The following is a 16,103-nucleotide window of genomic DNA, read 5'->3' on the forward strand; positions in this document are numbered from 1 at the left end:
TCAGTCTCTTCCTGCGTTTTCCAATGAACACAAGTGAAATCCTTATGCGTGTTTTTTTGTGGATATTATCACGACGCACAGTGACGCACCCATAATGGCCCCAAAATGTTCTGTAGACACTGCTGGAGTTGACAAGGCAAAGCAAGAGAAGTAGTCTGCCCACTCAGCAGAAGATGAGTAAAGGCTGAAATCCCTACTGTCCCTTAGTCTCGGGAGAAACATCATCTGATAGAATACATGGCGAGTGAAAGGTAAATAAAAATTTTCTGTTATTTCTTTTGTGCAGTACTTTACATCTTTATATATATATATATATATATATATATATATATATATATATATATATATATATATATATATATATATATATATATATGACTATTCTCATGTATTTTAATTTCTGTAGGGGTGACTTTTGACATGCTGGAACACATTCCCTATTATTACATGTTATAATGGGTTCAGTATACAGTAATTTTGATTTGCGGTAAGGTTTTCAGGAACACATATGTACCGTATAACGAGAACTTATTGTATATATATATATATATATATATATATATATATATATATATATATATATATATATATATATATATATATATATATATGAAATTTGAAATGAGAAAAACATATGAATTGCAAATATAAAAGTTTGCAATTGATGTCAAGTTTGGTTTTCTAAACTGATTTTCTGAAATGATTTCATGATAATATAAGACATCATCTAATTATAATAATTATGAATGAGAAAGATCAAATCCATGGGTGTTGTTATGAACACATTTAGGGATTCTGAGGAACATTCTTATGAAACAGCAAATACAATCAAGGCAAGCATCTAACAGCTTTAGTATTGTATTGTAATTTTGTATAAACTTTACCTGTATGTGTTTGCATATTTTAATCTACTATGTATCTTTAGACATCATAGGAATAAGTATAACTGTTTGATCTCCTGTACAAAACCATGATGAAAATACATGACAAACATGTACATATTGAAAATCACCTTTCCTCTGATAGCTCAGCTGATGTTGGGCACAGATCATGACTAGAGTCCAATTGTAGGTTTGCAACGGTGTAGGAATATGTATATAAAAGGGTAAAACTATAGAAAAAAAAATTATTCTTTATGGGGGCAATTTCTCCTGTCATGTCCAAAACCTCCACACAATCCACACTTCCGCTTGGTTGATGACTGCTGTGTCTGAGTTGGGCCTCTCTTGACTCCCCGCTTGTCCTCACTCCAACCACTGCTACCTAAAAAATACCAAGTAAAATCTGACAAAAGAAACCAGTATTACTGTAGTGGTGGGTAGACAAGGTTGTGAAGTAAAAGTATCCTGAATATTTCTGGGAGCTACTAAAGATGAAGATTTCCATTTAGTTTGCAAATTAAGTTCAATGGGCACATACACTGTTGGTTAGGTTACTATCAAAATACCAAAAAACTTGGGAAATTATCCTTTAACAGCCATGCCAGCCAGTCTTGTCTAAATATCCTACAGCCTCCAGTAGAGTACTAGTGTATCCAATATGGCAAGGACAGTCCCTGTCTCTTGCTAAGAAAAAATAAATAAATACTTAAGAATAAATAAATAAATAAATAAATAAAAAGATATCTAATTGCTAATTCCCATAAAACATCATGTAGAATAGTATATAAAAAAAAAAAGATAAAGTATCCTGAAATTTCCTTTTTGAAAGAGGTCAAGTCATAGAAAAGAGGAAATACAGAAGCAGGACGAGAGTTCAGTTTGTTTGTTTGTTTGTTTTTATGTAAAGGGAAAATTGACGAAGAAAAAAAAAAAAAAAAAAAAAAAAAAAAAAAAAAAAAAAGGTCCTTGAACAGGGCTGAAAGAGCTAGCCCAAAGAATGGGATAAATGTTTTGAAACCTCCTTCTTAAATGAGTTCAGGTCATAGGTAGATGGTAGGAAGTTTGATAAAGGAAAAGATGAATAATTGAGAATACTGGTTCACCCTTGCATTAGAGAGGGGGACAAAATAGGGATGAGAGAAAAAGAGAAAGTCTTGTGTATGTAGCAAGGCCATAGGTTAGGAAAAAATCAAGAATGTTCATATATCTGTTTGAATGTGGCGTATCCCCAAGGTGGTCATAGTAGGGTGTTGCACCATTTGCTCTGGGTTAGAAGATAACAAAGTTAAAGGCTAGTTCACCAGGATGGTCTGCTAAGGGAGAAGATCACAAAACACTGACGTTTCCAAGAATGGATACTCCACCGGAGGAAAGAGTCAGAATGTGCTCCATTTAGAGCTCTTGTTAAGATGTCAAAGATTTTTTATACTTCTATTCTAGGTCTATTTGTAGCCAGATGGTGGAAAACTCAGAATATTCAAGAGCAAGTTGTCATTCAGCAAATAAACAAAATATTCAGCTTTGGAATGAAAATGAGAATAGAGAAAGCAAAAAGGAATAAAAAAAGGGATTCAGTTGCCTTAGACACCTGTGCTTCAGTGAGGAAAATAAGCTCTAGCTGAGGAGAGGTGGTGTTTCACACTGAAAATTGGATCTATGGCCATGAATGTTACATAAGTTAATGAAGAAAAGGCAGATGTATGATTTGTTATATTTGAATTTTAAGTGAGGGGTGTATGTTTAATTAGGTACATGTAGTTTTATGTAAAGGAAAAGTGTCGTCCTTTGAGGACAGGCTGTGATTGCCACCTTGTGTTGTACGACACAGAAGGAAACTTTCAGTGAAGCCACATCTGGGTTAATAATAATCTCACAGCACCTCCTGAGCCAGTGTTTTAGACCTCATCAAAAGTAATTATTGTTTTGGTAAGAGTTTACTACCTCCTCCTGGTTACTCCTGGTTTCACTTGAAAATATAGTGTCATCTGAAAAGAAAAATAAAGATATACAAATCAAGAAAAAATTCCTTTATTCAGAAGTTGTACTTACCACCATTCCAGTTTCCTTCTGCAGTGTCTCCTCTTCTGTAACTATTAGAGGATGATTCATCTGCCCACTGAAAAAATCGACATTCCTGGCCCCTATCCTTACTGCAAACATAGAACAGACGGCCCTTGTTTGGAGTGTCCTTCACCACTGTCAACCTGTGATATGAAATGGAAATACTCTCACTCAATCAATATATATGCATATGTGTTGTGTAAAAACCATCAATATGTTTTACAACAAAGAAAACTGTGAATTTAAAGCTTTATAATGTAAGCATATTTCAAACTTTCTACTTTACAGTTAACAACTGCAAAATGTTAATGTTAATACTAGTGACTTACTGCTTGGCAGGGTTTCCACATTGACATAAGACCTCTTCATTCCCACTACTCTGCGTGGGTCCTGAAAATGGAAACAAAACAGAAGAATAGATAAATGTTTCATTTTATCTATTTTATATATATATATATATATATATATATATATATATATATATATATATATATATATATATATATATATATATATATATATATATATGTATCTCATTTTTCAATATTCCATCCAAAGACAAAAATTCATCTCTCTCTCTCTCTCTCTCTCTGATGTGAAAAAATGGAATAAGACCACAACAGTATAAAAGATGAAAGGTTCACGTAAAATTAGTTTTTACTTGTAGTTCTTGTTGAAGACTGGCCTGTTTGATTCCATCCTCTTCCTGTATCTTTGTCTCTCTCTCTCCTTATACTGTTATCATCATCTGCCCACAGGAAAAGGTTACAACTATTCTGGAAGTCGGCACAACGATAGAAAGGTCTCCCTGCAGTGTGAAAAAGAGGTATACAAATTAATACTGTGTAACATATGAGTTCTTCATCTTAACTTAACATGCAACTATCTGAAGTATTTGATATAGTTTTCAACAGGAACATTTATAAATAATTGAAATCTTTAATACAAATACATTCTGTTATACAGTTCATGTAAACAAACACCTCAATATTAATCTTTCAGAAGTCAAGCAGAATACTTTGAAATCATAAGATATGATGAACAGTGTACTGTACATGGGCCTCACCTGTGTTGGGACCATTCTTTGCTGTTAAGAGAATTGCTTCTTTATTGCATGAACACACAATCTTGTTCTCCTGGTCCATATGTCTGCCACTGCCTGATGTGCTCCAAGAGGAACCATAACCTGAGCTTCTCTGAGAAGAACTAAAAGAGCTAGTACCTCTGCTTGTTCCTGAAGCCTGGCTCTGACTGGAGGTGCTGTTAGGCAAGCTACCTCTAAAATTATCTGAATTTGTCCTCTGTTGGTTACTGGTGGATGATGGAGTATTAGAGAAGTAATTACTGATATCTGAACACCCTGATGTTCTATTTCCACCCCTACCAGGTCCAGATCCTCTACCACTACCTGGCGCTGGCCTGCCTCCACCACTGCCTGGCCCTGGCCTGCCTCCACCACTGCCTGGCCCTGGCCTGCCTCCACCACTGCCTGGGCCTGGCCTGCCTCCCCAACTGTCTGGCCCTGGCCTGCCTCCACCACTGCCTGGCCTTGGCCTGCCTCCTCCAGTGCCATGTCCTGATCTACCTCTGCCATGCCCTGGTTGGCCTCTTGTGTTGCCAGCAGCTCCTACCATAACTTGACCACCTGAAAATAAGTGGAAATTAAGTTAAAATGCATTTCATTAGTTTTTTTTTAAATCAACAGCAAATGACATATTCTATAGATGAGATATCCTTTGATTTATGTAATAATTGAAAAGACTTCTTTATCATATACAGAGGGTCCTCACTTAATGACAGGGTTAGGTTACTGAAACATTGTTGGCAAAAAAAAAAAAAAAAAAAAAAAAAAAACTCTTACCAAAGGTTTTATTACTGCATTACACCACAATCAAAACTATATCAGTAACATAAACCACTACTACTACCAATACTATCAATCATGATTATAATAACAATAAAAATAATAATAATCATAATTATAATAATAATAATAATAATAATAATAAAATAAAAATAATAATAATAATAATAATAATAATAACAATAATAATAATAATGCTGACCATAATAATAATCATCCTAATACAGAAGAAAGTTATTGGTGGGTGGCGGGGTATAAGGGAGATGAGGGGCTGGCTAGGAGACTGGGATGGCCTAGGTGGCTCAGTGGTTGGCTGAGAGGCTGCTACCATCTAGAGAAGTGGTTCTCAAAGTAGTCATTATCAATCCCCAAGGGTCAATGGGACCACTAAAGGGGTCAATGAATATCCAGTGGGTTGAAAAGGTGATTGATGAATAACCAAGAAGATGGTGAATATTACTGCTGAGGACGAAGGCACCATTGAAGCTTCCATCTGGAAATTCTATAATCTGGATTATAATTTGTAAAAATCTGAAGAAAATCAGGTACATTAGATAAGGAAAAATAAAGAAGTTCTTGAATTCAAACTAAAAGCAATTATTTTCCAGTAATTATTCTTGAGAAATTTAAGTAACACTAGCTTCAACCAATCCTCATTGTCTCACACCTCTACTGCCCATTCCTACAACTTGACATCTTTTAAGAGGAAAGTATCAAGAAACCCTTCTAACTAAATTGGCTATTGTTTTGGGTACACTATGTTCTTTTTCTTTTCAGAGTGGCAAACAGCATTTTATTTTATTTTGTAATGTTTTCACACTGGCTACCATCATTTAAGTCAAAAAACTACTAATAAGTACTTGACTACTACTACTACTACTGCACATGTTTTTTTCCTATCAAAATCATTTTCCTCAAATTAAAAGATGAGGGATCAATGGAAATTTTGAAACTTCATTTGGGGGTTGATGAGTTAAAAAATGTGAGAACCCCTGATCTAGACCAAGTTTCCAAGCAGCACACAACGCTACATATTACCTAATTCTTTTTCATTATTCTTACTATTCTCTCTACACATACACACTATATGCAGTTCCTAATAATGAGAGAGTGTAACCAGTATGATCACACAAGCAAGATTAGACTTAGGGACCAGTTGTAAAAACATGCTCCTCCCAGTGTGAAGCCTTACCTGTGTTGGCTGGACGGCAACTCTTCAAAGACTTGAACTGGAGTAGGTCATAAAGCTCCTCATCACATCCTCCAATACAGGTAATGCAGGGATTGCGTAAAGACCAAACATAGGTATTGGGACGAAGCTTAAACTCAAGCTTTTTGGGTGATCCCTGGCACTAAAAAAAAAAAAAAAAAAGATGTCAAATGGAATATAATCACCATAAAAGAAACATGCTGTTGATCACCTGAAAAACTTCTCTGACTAAAACAAGCAACCAATTTATAAGAGCTGTGAAAAGTGAGGGCCTCTCTTATCTCTGAGTTACACTAGCCAAGGCAAGTATTTGAACATGGGGACAATTTTTTTTTTTTTTAAGAAAGATTTATAAAACCACATACCTGTGTACATGTATCCTGCAGCACTGTCACACCTTTGACATCACTGGGGAGCCAGATAGCCATACGACAGTGAGGGAAGCCTTGGCAACTAATGAAGAAACCACCTGTTTGTCGCTCCCTCAGCACCATATCAGAGCCGCAGGCAGGGCATTTACAGACCTACAACAAAAAATGTATTGGAGAATCAAAACACTGGTGAAGAGTGGAACACGCATGACAGACAGCTTTGGAAAGGAATTGGGGCAAGTCCCTTCTCTTCAACATTGTGATGGACATGCTGACTGAGGACATACAAGTAAGGACACCATGAAACATGATATATGCAGATGAAGTTTTAGTGGGTGAGTCTCAAGAAAGGATAGAGCAAATACTGGATGAATGGAGGTTACCACTGGAGATCAGAAGGATGAAGATAAGTAGAACAAGGGCAGAATATATGCAATGACAGAAAGAGCAGAAAAGAGGTAAAAGTGTCAAATTGAATGGAGTGAAGCTAAAGACAGTAGATCCTTTCAAGTATCCAAGATCTACCATAACAGTAGATGGCAATAATAATAAAGAAATACTGTACCTAGAAGGATCCAAGTGGGATAGAAGAACTGGAGGGATGTATCAGAGGTATTGTGTGACAGGAAAATGCCACAGAAATTAAAGGGAGAAGATTAAAAAAACTGTGGTGAGACCAGTGATGACATATGGAGCAAAGCATTAACTGTAATGGAAGTATAAATGAGAAGAGGACGTAAGTAACAGAAACATAGATGTTGCACTGGATGTGAGTGGTGAAAAGGAAAGACAATCAGTAATACATGGATCAGAGGAACAGTGAAGGCAGGAGGGATCTCAGAAGATACAGGACACAAGGCTTGGATGATACAGGCACATAAAGATAAGGGATGGAGCAAGTGATGAGAGGAGAGTCCTAGATATGGAAGAGCAAAGAAGGAGGAGAGGAAGACCCAAGATTAGATGGATGGAAAATAAGGTTACAGAAAGCAGTAAGGAACAGAGAAGAGGTTATTTCAGTTTTCATACAACTGCCTTTCAGTGTGAAAAAGAAGATGAAGTTTAATAAAGGAGAGGTGAGGCATTCCACAGATTTAAGATTAAATGTAAGGCTGTGAATGTTACAAAAGTTAATGGAAAAAATTAATGGAGGTGTCAAGGTACTTTAGGATCAATTGTGTACCCTTCCCAGACAGGGACGATGTCATCTCTCTCTCTCTCTCTCTCTCTCTCTCTCTCTCTCTCTCTCTATATATATATATATATATATATATATATATATATATATATATATATATATATATATATATATATATATATATTTTTTTTTTTTTTTTTTTTTTTTTTAGTAAATGTAAAGTTGTATGAAGGTAGGCTGTAATTGTCCCCTTGTGCTGCAAGACATAGGGGGGCCACAGGTGGGTCACTGGAAAGTTCGCAGCATCCCCTGATCCAGTACAAAACTTCACTGGGTGTAGGTAATTGTTTTGGCAGGTGTCACATCTACTTGTTTTGTCAAAGGGCATTTTTAAGTATATAAAACTTTTTATATATGAAAGCATTTTTAAAAACATGAAGAAAACTCACATTAGAGAACTGAGGCATGTCAGGAATGGTCACATTCTCAGGAATGGCTTGAGGCATTTCCTCCAAATATTTGGCCATGGCAGCATCAATCTTGAGTGCCTAACATGACAAAAAAATTTATTCTATGAATCATAACAAAGTAATCTTTCAACACACATGCACAAATATATGACCAAAATCAGATAGATTTATTACAATTATCATTATTATTATTATTATCATTACTATTATAATTATTATCATTATTATTATAACTATTTCTAACCAAGAATGCAAAGCAAGTAATTCACTTAAATCTGCTTCTACAATGAATGAAATTTACTATAGTATATGAAAGAATCTATGACTTATCTAAAATTGCTATGTACCCATAAAGAAGATAAGCATACATAAATACGATAAATCTTACTAGTACTAGTACTAGTACCTGAGGCATCGCTTCTTCAAATATACTGCGGTACTGCTCAATCTGTCGCCGCAGGACATCTTGGGGATCCTTAGTTCCCTCACATATTCTGGGAACCACAGTTGAGGGAAGTGGATAAGAGACACAGACATTGCCATTCACTAGCAGGAAGTTTCATTTTACCAAAGTCTTTGTATTTCTTCAGATTTTTTTCCCATGGATTGTCCAGTCATTATATAAAAAAGGAAGGATAACATTGAGTAATTACCCAAAGGAAATGAATGTGCAAATGGATGGTGGTGATGGAACATCATGAATTACATAATGAACCATGTATAAAAAGGCATGAGGTATGTTTGTTTGCAATCCATAGTAGATGTTATTAACATTTTGGAGGAAAAATGTGAAATTACATGAGACAGTTGTGTTCAGCCAGCAATCCCACTGCTGACATGGATGATCAGCAAGTCTGCCAAGGACACTTAGCAAATCTACAAAGCCTTTAAAGGTACTTCACCCACAAAATTTCCATAGTAATCTGAATAACTTCTTACTCCTTGAGATCTGACTCCAACTGTGCCCTAAGATTGGGTTTTGACATTTGGAAGCCCATGTCATCATAGCCTTCCACCAGGCCTAAACCAATCTTGCCAGGCAGGAAGTGGTTGTTCTCCAAACCCGCATAGTTTCGCTGTTTGATCTTCTCAATGTGTTCAGCATGTGTGGCATCAGTGCCTGGCAGAGGACAAAATGCAAAATATAACTAAGTTACTAATACACAATCCAACTTACATATAAGCACAATATAGTAATACCTTGAGATACAAGCTACTTGAGATATGAGTTTTTCAAGATAGTACAAGTGATGATTTGGTCCATTATTTTGTTTTGAGATACGAGACAAATTTTTAAATACGAATCATGCTTTGGGGTGCTGCTGCTAGTTGGCGCATTGGTCCAACCTCAGCTGAGCTAGTACAGGCAAACCCCACATAACGAACATTTACACAACAAATTTTTGCCACAATAAATGTTTAGTTTTATTACCCTTAAATCACATAACAAACACCAAACACTGCTATAACAAAATTTTTATTGGGGAAATTTTGGCCAAGTTTAAAAACACCGCCGAATCACCACCACCACCATCTACTGCTGCGTCCGAATTCGACGCGTTCAGATTTCTTATTTTATTTTATTTTATTTTTTACTCATCCTACGACTCCGTACAACAAATTTTTGCATAATAAACACTTTTTTGGGAACCTAACCCATTCGTTATGCGGGGTTTGCCTGTATCTACGTGTTTCCCACGGATCTCCTGCATTGTGATTGTTCTTTCATCATTTTCACACTATTTAATTACCTTTCTTTATGTTTAAAGGAAGTGCAGTTTTAATTTCCGTTTAACATTTACATGAGAATGGCACCTGCATCACTTTCTCCCTCCCTCCTCTTCCATCATTCACCACCATCAGCTGAAAACATCTGTCTCCTAGATAAGAATACTACACAAACTTTTGCTTTTACAGTAAGCCCATGCACTTGGCGAATTAATTAGTCTGGTGAAACTACCGCCAAATGCGAATTTCGCCAAGTGCAAGTTCTTTATACCATATAAATTGCCTAAAAAATGCTTCAGTCAGTCTTTGGTCATTGCCAAAGTCCCTCTTTTGATCCCTAAAATACCATCTGAAATAAAATCTTTTGCCTTCACATATCAAAACACATGTACAAAACAGACCAATAAACAATAAATAAAGCTAATAAGACATGATATAAAGGCTGTAACTCCTGTTTTTCCACCCGTTTCCCTCGCCCACTTTCGTCCTTGCTGCCACCACCATTGTCCTTACCCCCAACAGTACCACCTGTTGCCCTGGTAGAGGCCATGTTGACAGTAAACTGCCAGAATTTGTTCCCACACTAGCAGAACAGAGGGTAGCACAAACAAAATGGCTGAAGGAGACTCTCACACTGTGTTCTGATAGGTTTAAAGAGAGGTCTGAGGTCACCAGGGAGCAGCGTGGTTCGCCGTGCAGCCGCCAAGTTTGAATTCAAATCACTAAGCGTGCACTTGGTGGTCCATGGCCACCCTACCACCAAAAGTGAATTTCACCAAGCTGAGATTCACTAAGTGCGGAGGCTTACTGTATTTCATATATTTTTTATGCATGATAAAAGAATACATGTGTACATAACTGCTCAAAAGGGCAGTTACGGAGGGAGAGGACAACAATGTAAACAAACCTCTGGGGCCTCCTATTCTCTCTCTCTCTCTCACCTACTTAAAACTTCATTTATTCTTTGAATAATGTTTACAGGGTTGTCAATGAGCTCTTCTGCAATTATTAGAGCAACCAATCTCCTGTGGGTGGCTATATTTGTACACTCTAGCTCAGTGGTTCCCAACCTTTTCCTGAGCGAGTACCACTTGAGGGTCCCGTACAGTCACTGCGTACCACCTGGTTCCAGAAAGGCTCAATTCTAGCAAATATCAATTTATTAAAAAATAGAACACAAATGAACTTACAAAAAGGAGCATAACTCAGTTTCATGCGAGGGGTGCATCTGTTTCTTTTCACCAGCTGATCAATGCCAGATTATACTGTGTAAGGTTACAATAATTTTTCTGAGAAATTTATTTAATTTAACTAAAAATCACATATGATCCCAAAAGTCCTCACGTACCACCTGGAAGGCCTTCACATACCACTAGTGGTATGCATACCACAGGTTGGAAACCACTGCTCTAGCTGATTGACAGTTCCAAGTGCGGGGGAGGGGGAGGCAAGATGCGGCGGGGTTGCGTCCCATGAAATACACCCCCTCCGAGATAAGTATACTTTTTTCAAAACTAGTTTATCTATCTATACTCTCTTTTGTTGTGCTGTATTATATTTTCATACACTAATTATTATTTATAAATGCCTTTTTCTTACTTAAAAACACAAAAAAATTGGGGTGCTCTTTTAGGGGAGATTGGAATGGATTAATGGCATTTCAATGCATTTCTAAGGGGAAAATTGTTTTGAGATACAAGCTCCATCACAAATTGAATTAAACTCGTGTCTTGAGGTACTACTGTATTTCATTTAGATATGTGTCCAGTAATTGTTGAATAACCAGTCTCATCATATTTACTTATGAAGGCCACCAATGCATTATGTAAGACATAATCAGGAAATTATATGTTTAGAAATAATTTTCCTCTCTGTTCTATTCAATTTATACTCAATATTGAAATCTAATGTTAAATTCCCAAATCAAGGGTCCAAAACTAATGAAAAAATAATCCAATACTCTACATCTTATTCACCTCCAAATATAATTAATTACTCACCTATGCCATGCTTCTCCATTAGGGCAATGAGATCTGCTTCAGTCAAGTATGGAGGAGCACTTGTCTCACCACTGACCATCTCAAGAGTAGTGGGCTGGAAAGTTTGTCCCTGCTCATAATGAGCTATCACTTTACCACTCCAATTTTCATATGGATAAACTTCCAAGTAGTTCCTCTCCAGGATGACAAGTCCATTAGCATGGAACTGTAAGTGTTTAAAAAGAGCATGAGATATCTGACCCAACAATTTTCATCATATACTTTTCTTCCTTCTTCTCTACATAACCAAATCACCCCAATATTCTGTGTAACTGAACTCTCCAACTCTAATTGAGCAACAATTCTCTTTCATGACTTTTCGTTTCTATCTATATGTGTTATTCTGAATTATTCCACTAATGTTCCTCAAGACACCTCATCTTCATTCCATTTTCTGTCTCTAGTTCCAAGCTTCATCTCATTCTCTTCATTCCTCCCAATATCTTTCAAGCTTAATCCATTCTAAATTTCATATCTATATTTACCATTCAATTAAAAGCAGCATGAGATCCTAAATACTTGAAACATTTCACCTCCTGAAGTAGCATACCACTTGAAACTATAGGAATCTTAACACCTTACACCTAAAAATACTGCCCTTCAGATCCCACAGTATAAGAAACTCACCCCTTCCCCAGCCATGACCATGTCCACTATAGTTTCCATGCCACGAGCATCATCACTGAGGCAAGCCAGGAAATGTCGTACCACCAACTCATAGACAGCCTTCTCAGCCCCAGACAAGCTAGATGTGTACTTGGTTGGGTGGATGGGAGGATGAGCTTGGTCAGTCTTTTTGCCCTGCCGGGGATTAGGGCCTCTCTCAAGGACATTGGTTGCAAATCCTGGCAAGATACATATAATACAGAATACAATATATGTTATGCATAAGTTCAACAGTTTTGTAACAAACCAAAAACTTACAATTAAAAATAACTGGTCTTAACATTTTAAAAGCTCAAAACAGATTACACTCAATGGACTTCATCTGTATTTCTCTCTTCTTTTTAGAAGCAACTGATTTCCCACAAGAAGATAGCCACAGTGAAGGCTGTCCTGCCATGACTACTGTCTTGGAGATATTTCTGAAGGAAGCAAGCTATTGGAAGTACCAATACTGATAGATTATAAGAATGTGGAAAGTATTCCTAGTTTTCTGATAAAAATGTATGTCATAGAAAATATATTCAAGAATTATTTCAGAATACATCCATATACAGTATTTCAAATTATAAAATAAAATCATGTATAATTATTCCCATAATTCCTTTTCACACTAATGTCATGTAAGTCGAATCTACTCACTGCAACTAAAGGCGGCGTCACACTAGCACTTTTTCTGTTGTCTCAGGCGATTTCCGTCATCTTTTTACTCTTCTGTCAACTCTTTCCGTCATCTTGAATCAGACGGAACGCATCGTTTTTGTCTAGCGCCAATTTTTAGTCAAAATAAGAACTATGGTTTCTAATCAACACTTTTATTAAAAAAAATTTTTTTTGTTACACGGCAGAATTTTTTTTTTTTTTTTTTTTTACAAGGGCACTGGCCAAGGGAAAACAAAGTGTTGGAAAAAAAAAATCCCGCTGGTTGCCAGGCCCTGTTAAGAGGAAAAAACAAAAAAATCTAAAAGGAGGGTCCAGTTAACGTAAGAGGTGTCTTGACACTCCTCTTTTGAAAGAGTTTAAGTCATAGGCAGGTGGAAATACAGACACAGGTAGAGAGTTCCAGAGTTTACCAGTGTAGGGAATGAAGGAGTGAAGATACTGGTTAACTCTTGCATTAGGAAGATGGACAGAATAGGGATGAGAAGAAGTAGAGAGTCTTGTGCAGCGAGGCCGCAGGAGGGGAAGGCATGCAGTTAGCAAGTTCAGAAGAGCAGACAGCATGAAAACAGCGGTAGAAGACAGATAAAGATGCAACATTGCGGCGGTGACTTAAAGAATCAAGACAGTCAGTTAGAGGAGAAGAGTTGATAAGACGAAAAGCTTTAGATTCCACCTTGTTTAGTAAAGCTGTGTGTGTGGATCCCCCCCAGACATGAGAGCCATACTCCATACACGGGCGGATAAGGCCCTGTACAGAGCAAGCAGCTGGGAGGGAGAGAAAATGGACGAAGACGCCACAGGACACCTAACTTCTTGGAAGCTGATTTAGCAAGAGTAGAGATGTGAAATTTCCAGTTTAGATTTTTAGTGAAGGATAGACCGAGTGTGTTTAATGTAGAGGAGAGGGAAGTTGAGTGTTATTGAAGAAGAGAGGATAGTTGTCTGGAAGGTTATGTCGAGTAGATAGTTGTAGAAATTGAGTTTTGAGGCATTGAACAAAACCAGGTTTTCTCTGCCCCAATCAGAAACAAGTGAAAGATCAGAAGTTAGGCGTCCTATAGCATCTCGCCTTGAGTCATTTAATTGTTGTTGGGTTGGGCGTCTGTTGAACGCTGTTGAATAATGCAAGGTGGTATCATCAGCATAGGAGTGGATAGGGCATTGAGTCAGATTTAGGAGATCATTGATGAATAATAGAAAGAGAGTGGGTGATAGGACAGAACCCTGTGGAACACCACTGTTGATAGTTTTAGGGAAGAACAGTGACCGTCTACTACAGCAGCAATAGAACGATCGGAAAGGAAACTGGAGATGAAGGTACAGAGAGAAGGATAGAATCCGTAGGAGGGTAGTTTAGAAATTAAAGATTTGTGCCAGACTCTATCGAAGGCTTTCGATATGTCAAGGCCGACAGCAAAGGTTTCACCGAAGTCCCTAAAAGAGGATGACCAAGATTCAGTTAGGAAAGTAAGAAGATCACCAGTAGATCTGCCTTTACGGAAACCATACTGGCAATCAGAGAGAAGGTTGTGAGCTGATAGATGCCTCATTATCTTCCTATTAAGGATAGACTCAAAGGCTTTAGAAAGGCAGGAAATCAAAGCTATAGGGCGGTAGTTAGAAGGATTGGAGTGGTCACCTTTTTAGGGACAGGTTGAATGTGAGCAAACTTCCAGCAAGAAGGATAAATAGAAGTAGAGAGACACAGATGAAAGAGTTTGACCAGGCAGTGAGCGAGTTCGGAAGCACAGTTTTGAGAACAACAGGAGGGACTCCATCCGGACCGTAAGCCTTCCGAGAATCAAGGCCAGAGAGGGCCAGGAAAACGTCTTTATAAAGAATTTTAATTTTAGGGATGAAGTAGTCAGAGGGTGGAGGAGTAGGAGGAATATGCCCAGAATCATCCAAAGTTGAGTTGGTAGCAAAGGTTTGAGCGAAGAGTTCAGCTTTAGAAAAGAAGAGACAGCTGTAGAGCCATCTGGATGAAGTAAAGGAGGGAAAGACGAAGAAGTAAAGTTGTTAGAGATATTATTGGCTAGATGCCAGAAATCTCGAGAGGAGTTAGAATTGGAAAGACTTTGACATTTTCTATTGATGAAAGAGTTTTTAGTAAGTTGGAGAATAGATTTGGCATGATTACGGGCAGAAATATATAGGGCATGAGTTTCAGCAGTTGGATGGCTACGGAACCGTTTGTGAGCCGCCTCTCTATCATTGACAGCACGAGAACAAGCAGAGTTAAACCAAGGCTTTTTAGCTTTAGGGTTAGAGAAAGTATGAGGAATGTATAGCTCCATGCCAGAGATAATCACCTCTGTTATGCGCTCGGCACAAAGAGAAGGATCTCTGACATGAAAACAATAATCATCCCAAGGAAATCAGAATAGTACTGCCTTAGTTCCTCCCACTTAGCAGAGTTAAAATGCCAGAAGCACCTCCGCTTAGGCGGGTCCTGAGGCTGCACTGGAGTGATAGAACAGGTAACGGAAATTAGATTGTGGTCGGAGGAGCCCAACGGAGAGGAAAGTTTAACAGAGTAAGCAGAAGGGTTGGAGGTTAGGAAAAGATCAAGAATGTTGGGCGTGTCTCCAAGGCGGTCAGGAATACGGGTAGGGAACTGCACTAGCTGCTCTAGGTCATGAAGGATAGCAAAGTTGAAGGTTTGTTCACCAGGTTGGTCAGTGAAAGAAGATGAAAGCCAAAGCTGGTGGTGAACATTGAAATCCCTAAAATGGAGATCTCAGCAAAAGGAAAGTGAGATAAGATGTGCTCCACCTTGGAAGTCAAATAGTCAAAGAATTTTACATAGTCAGAGGAATTAGGTGAGAGGTATACAGCACAGATGAATTTAGTTAGAGAGTGACATTGAAGTCTTAGCCAGATGGTAGAAAATTCTGAAGATTCAAGATTGTGGGCACGAGAGCAAGTGGTGTCGTTACGCACGTATGCGCAACATCCAGCTTTGGATTGAAAATGAGGATAGAGCAAGTAGGAGGGAACAGAAAAGGGCTGCTG

The 16,103-nt window shown here is 37.7% G+C and overlaps 1 protein-coding gene across 1 annotated transcript in view; it reads right to left on the reverse strand.

Moving 5' to 3' along the window:
• Positions 1–629: 629 nt before the first annotated feature.
• LOC123498170 (DNA topoisomerase 3-alpha-like) overlaps positions 630–16,103 on the reverse strand; it is a 25,951-nt gene continuing 10,477 nt past the window's right edge. The window contains exons 9-20 of the mRNA XM_045245337.1: positions 12,390–12,607; positions 11,724–11,928; positions 8,935–9,115; positions 8,402–8,489; positions 7,975–8,073; positions 6,382–6,540; positions 5,999–6,158; positions 4,009–4,587; positions 3,604–3,750; positions 3,272–3,332; positions 2,931–3,085; positions 630–1,263 (exon numbers count right to left, since the gene is read on the reverse strand). Coding sequence (XP_045101272.1) covers positions 1,127–1,263; positions 2,931–3,085; positions 3,272–3,332; positions 3,604–3,750; positions 4,009–4,587; positions 5,999–6,158; positions 6,382–6,540; positions 7,975–8,073; positions 8,402–8,489; positions 8,935–9,115; positions 11,724–11,928; positions 12,390–12,607 — 2,189 coding nt within the window. The 3' untranslated portion in view covers positions 630–1,126. The remainder of the gene's footprint in view (positions 1,264–2,930; positions 3,086–3,271; positions 3,333–3,603; positions 3,751–4,008; positions 4,588–5,998; positions 6,159–6,381; positions 6,541–7,974; positions 8,074–8,401; positions 8,490–8,934; positions 9,116–11,723; positions 11,929–12,389; positions 12,608–16,103) is intronic.

Source organism: Portunus trituberculatus, chromosome 47 (genome assembly GCF_017591435.1).
Source record: "Portunus trituberculatus isolate SZX2019 chromosome 47, ASM1759143v1, whole genome shotgun sequence".
In the NCBI taxonomy this organism is placed as follows: domain Eukaryota; kingdom Metazoa; phylum Arthropoda; class Malacostraca; order Decapoda; family Portunidae; genus Portunus; species Portunus trituberculatus.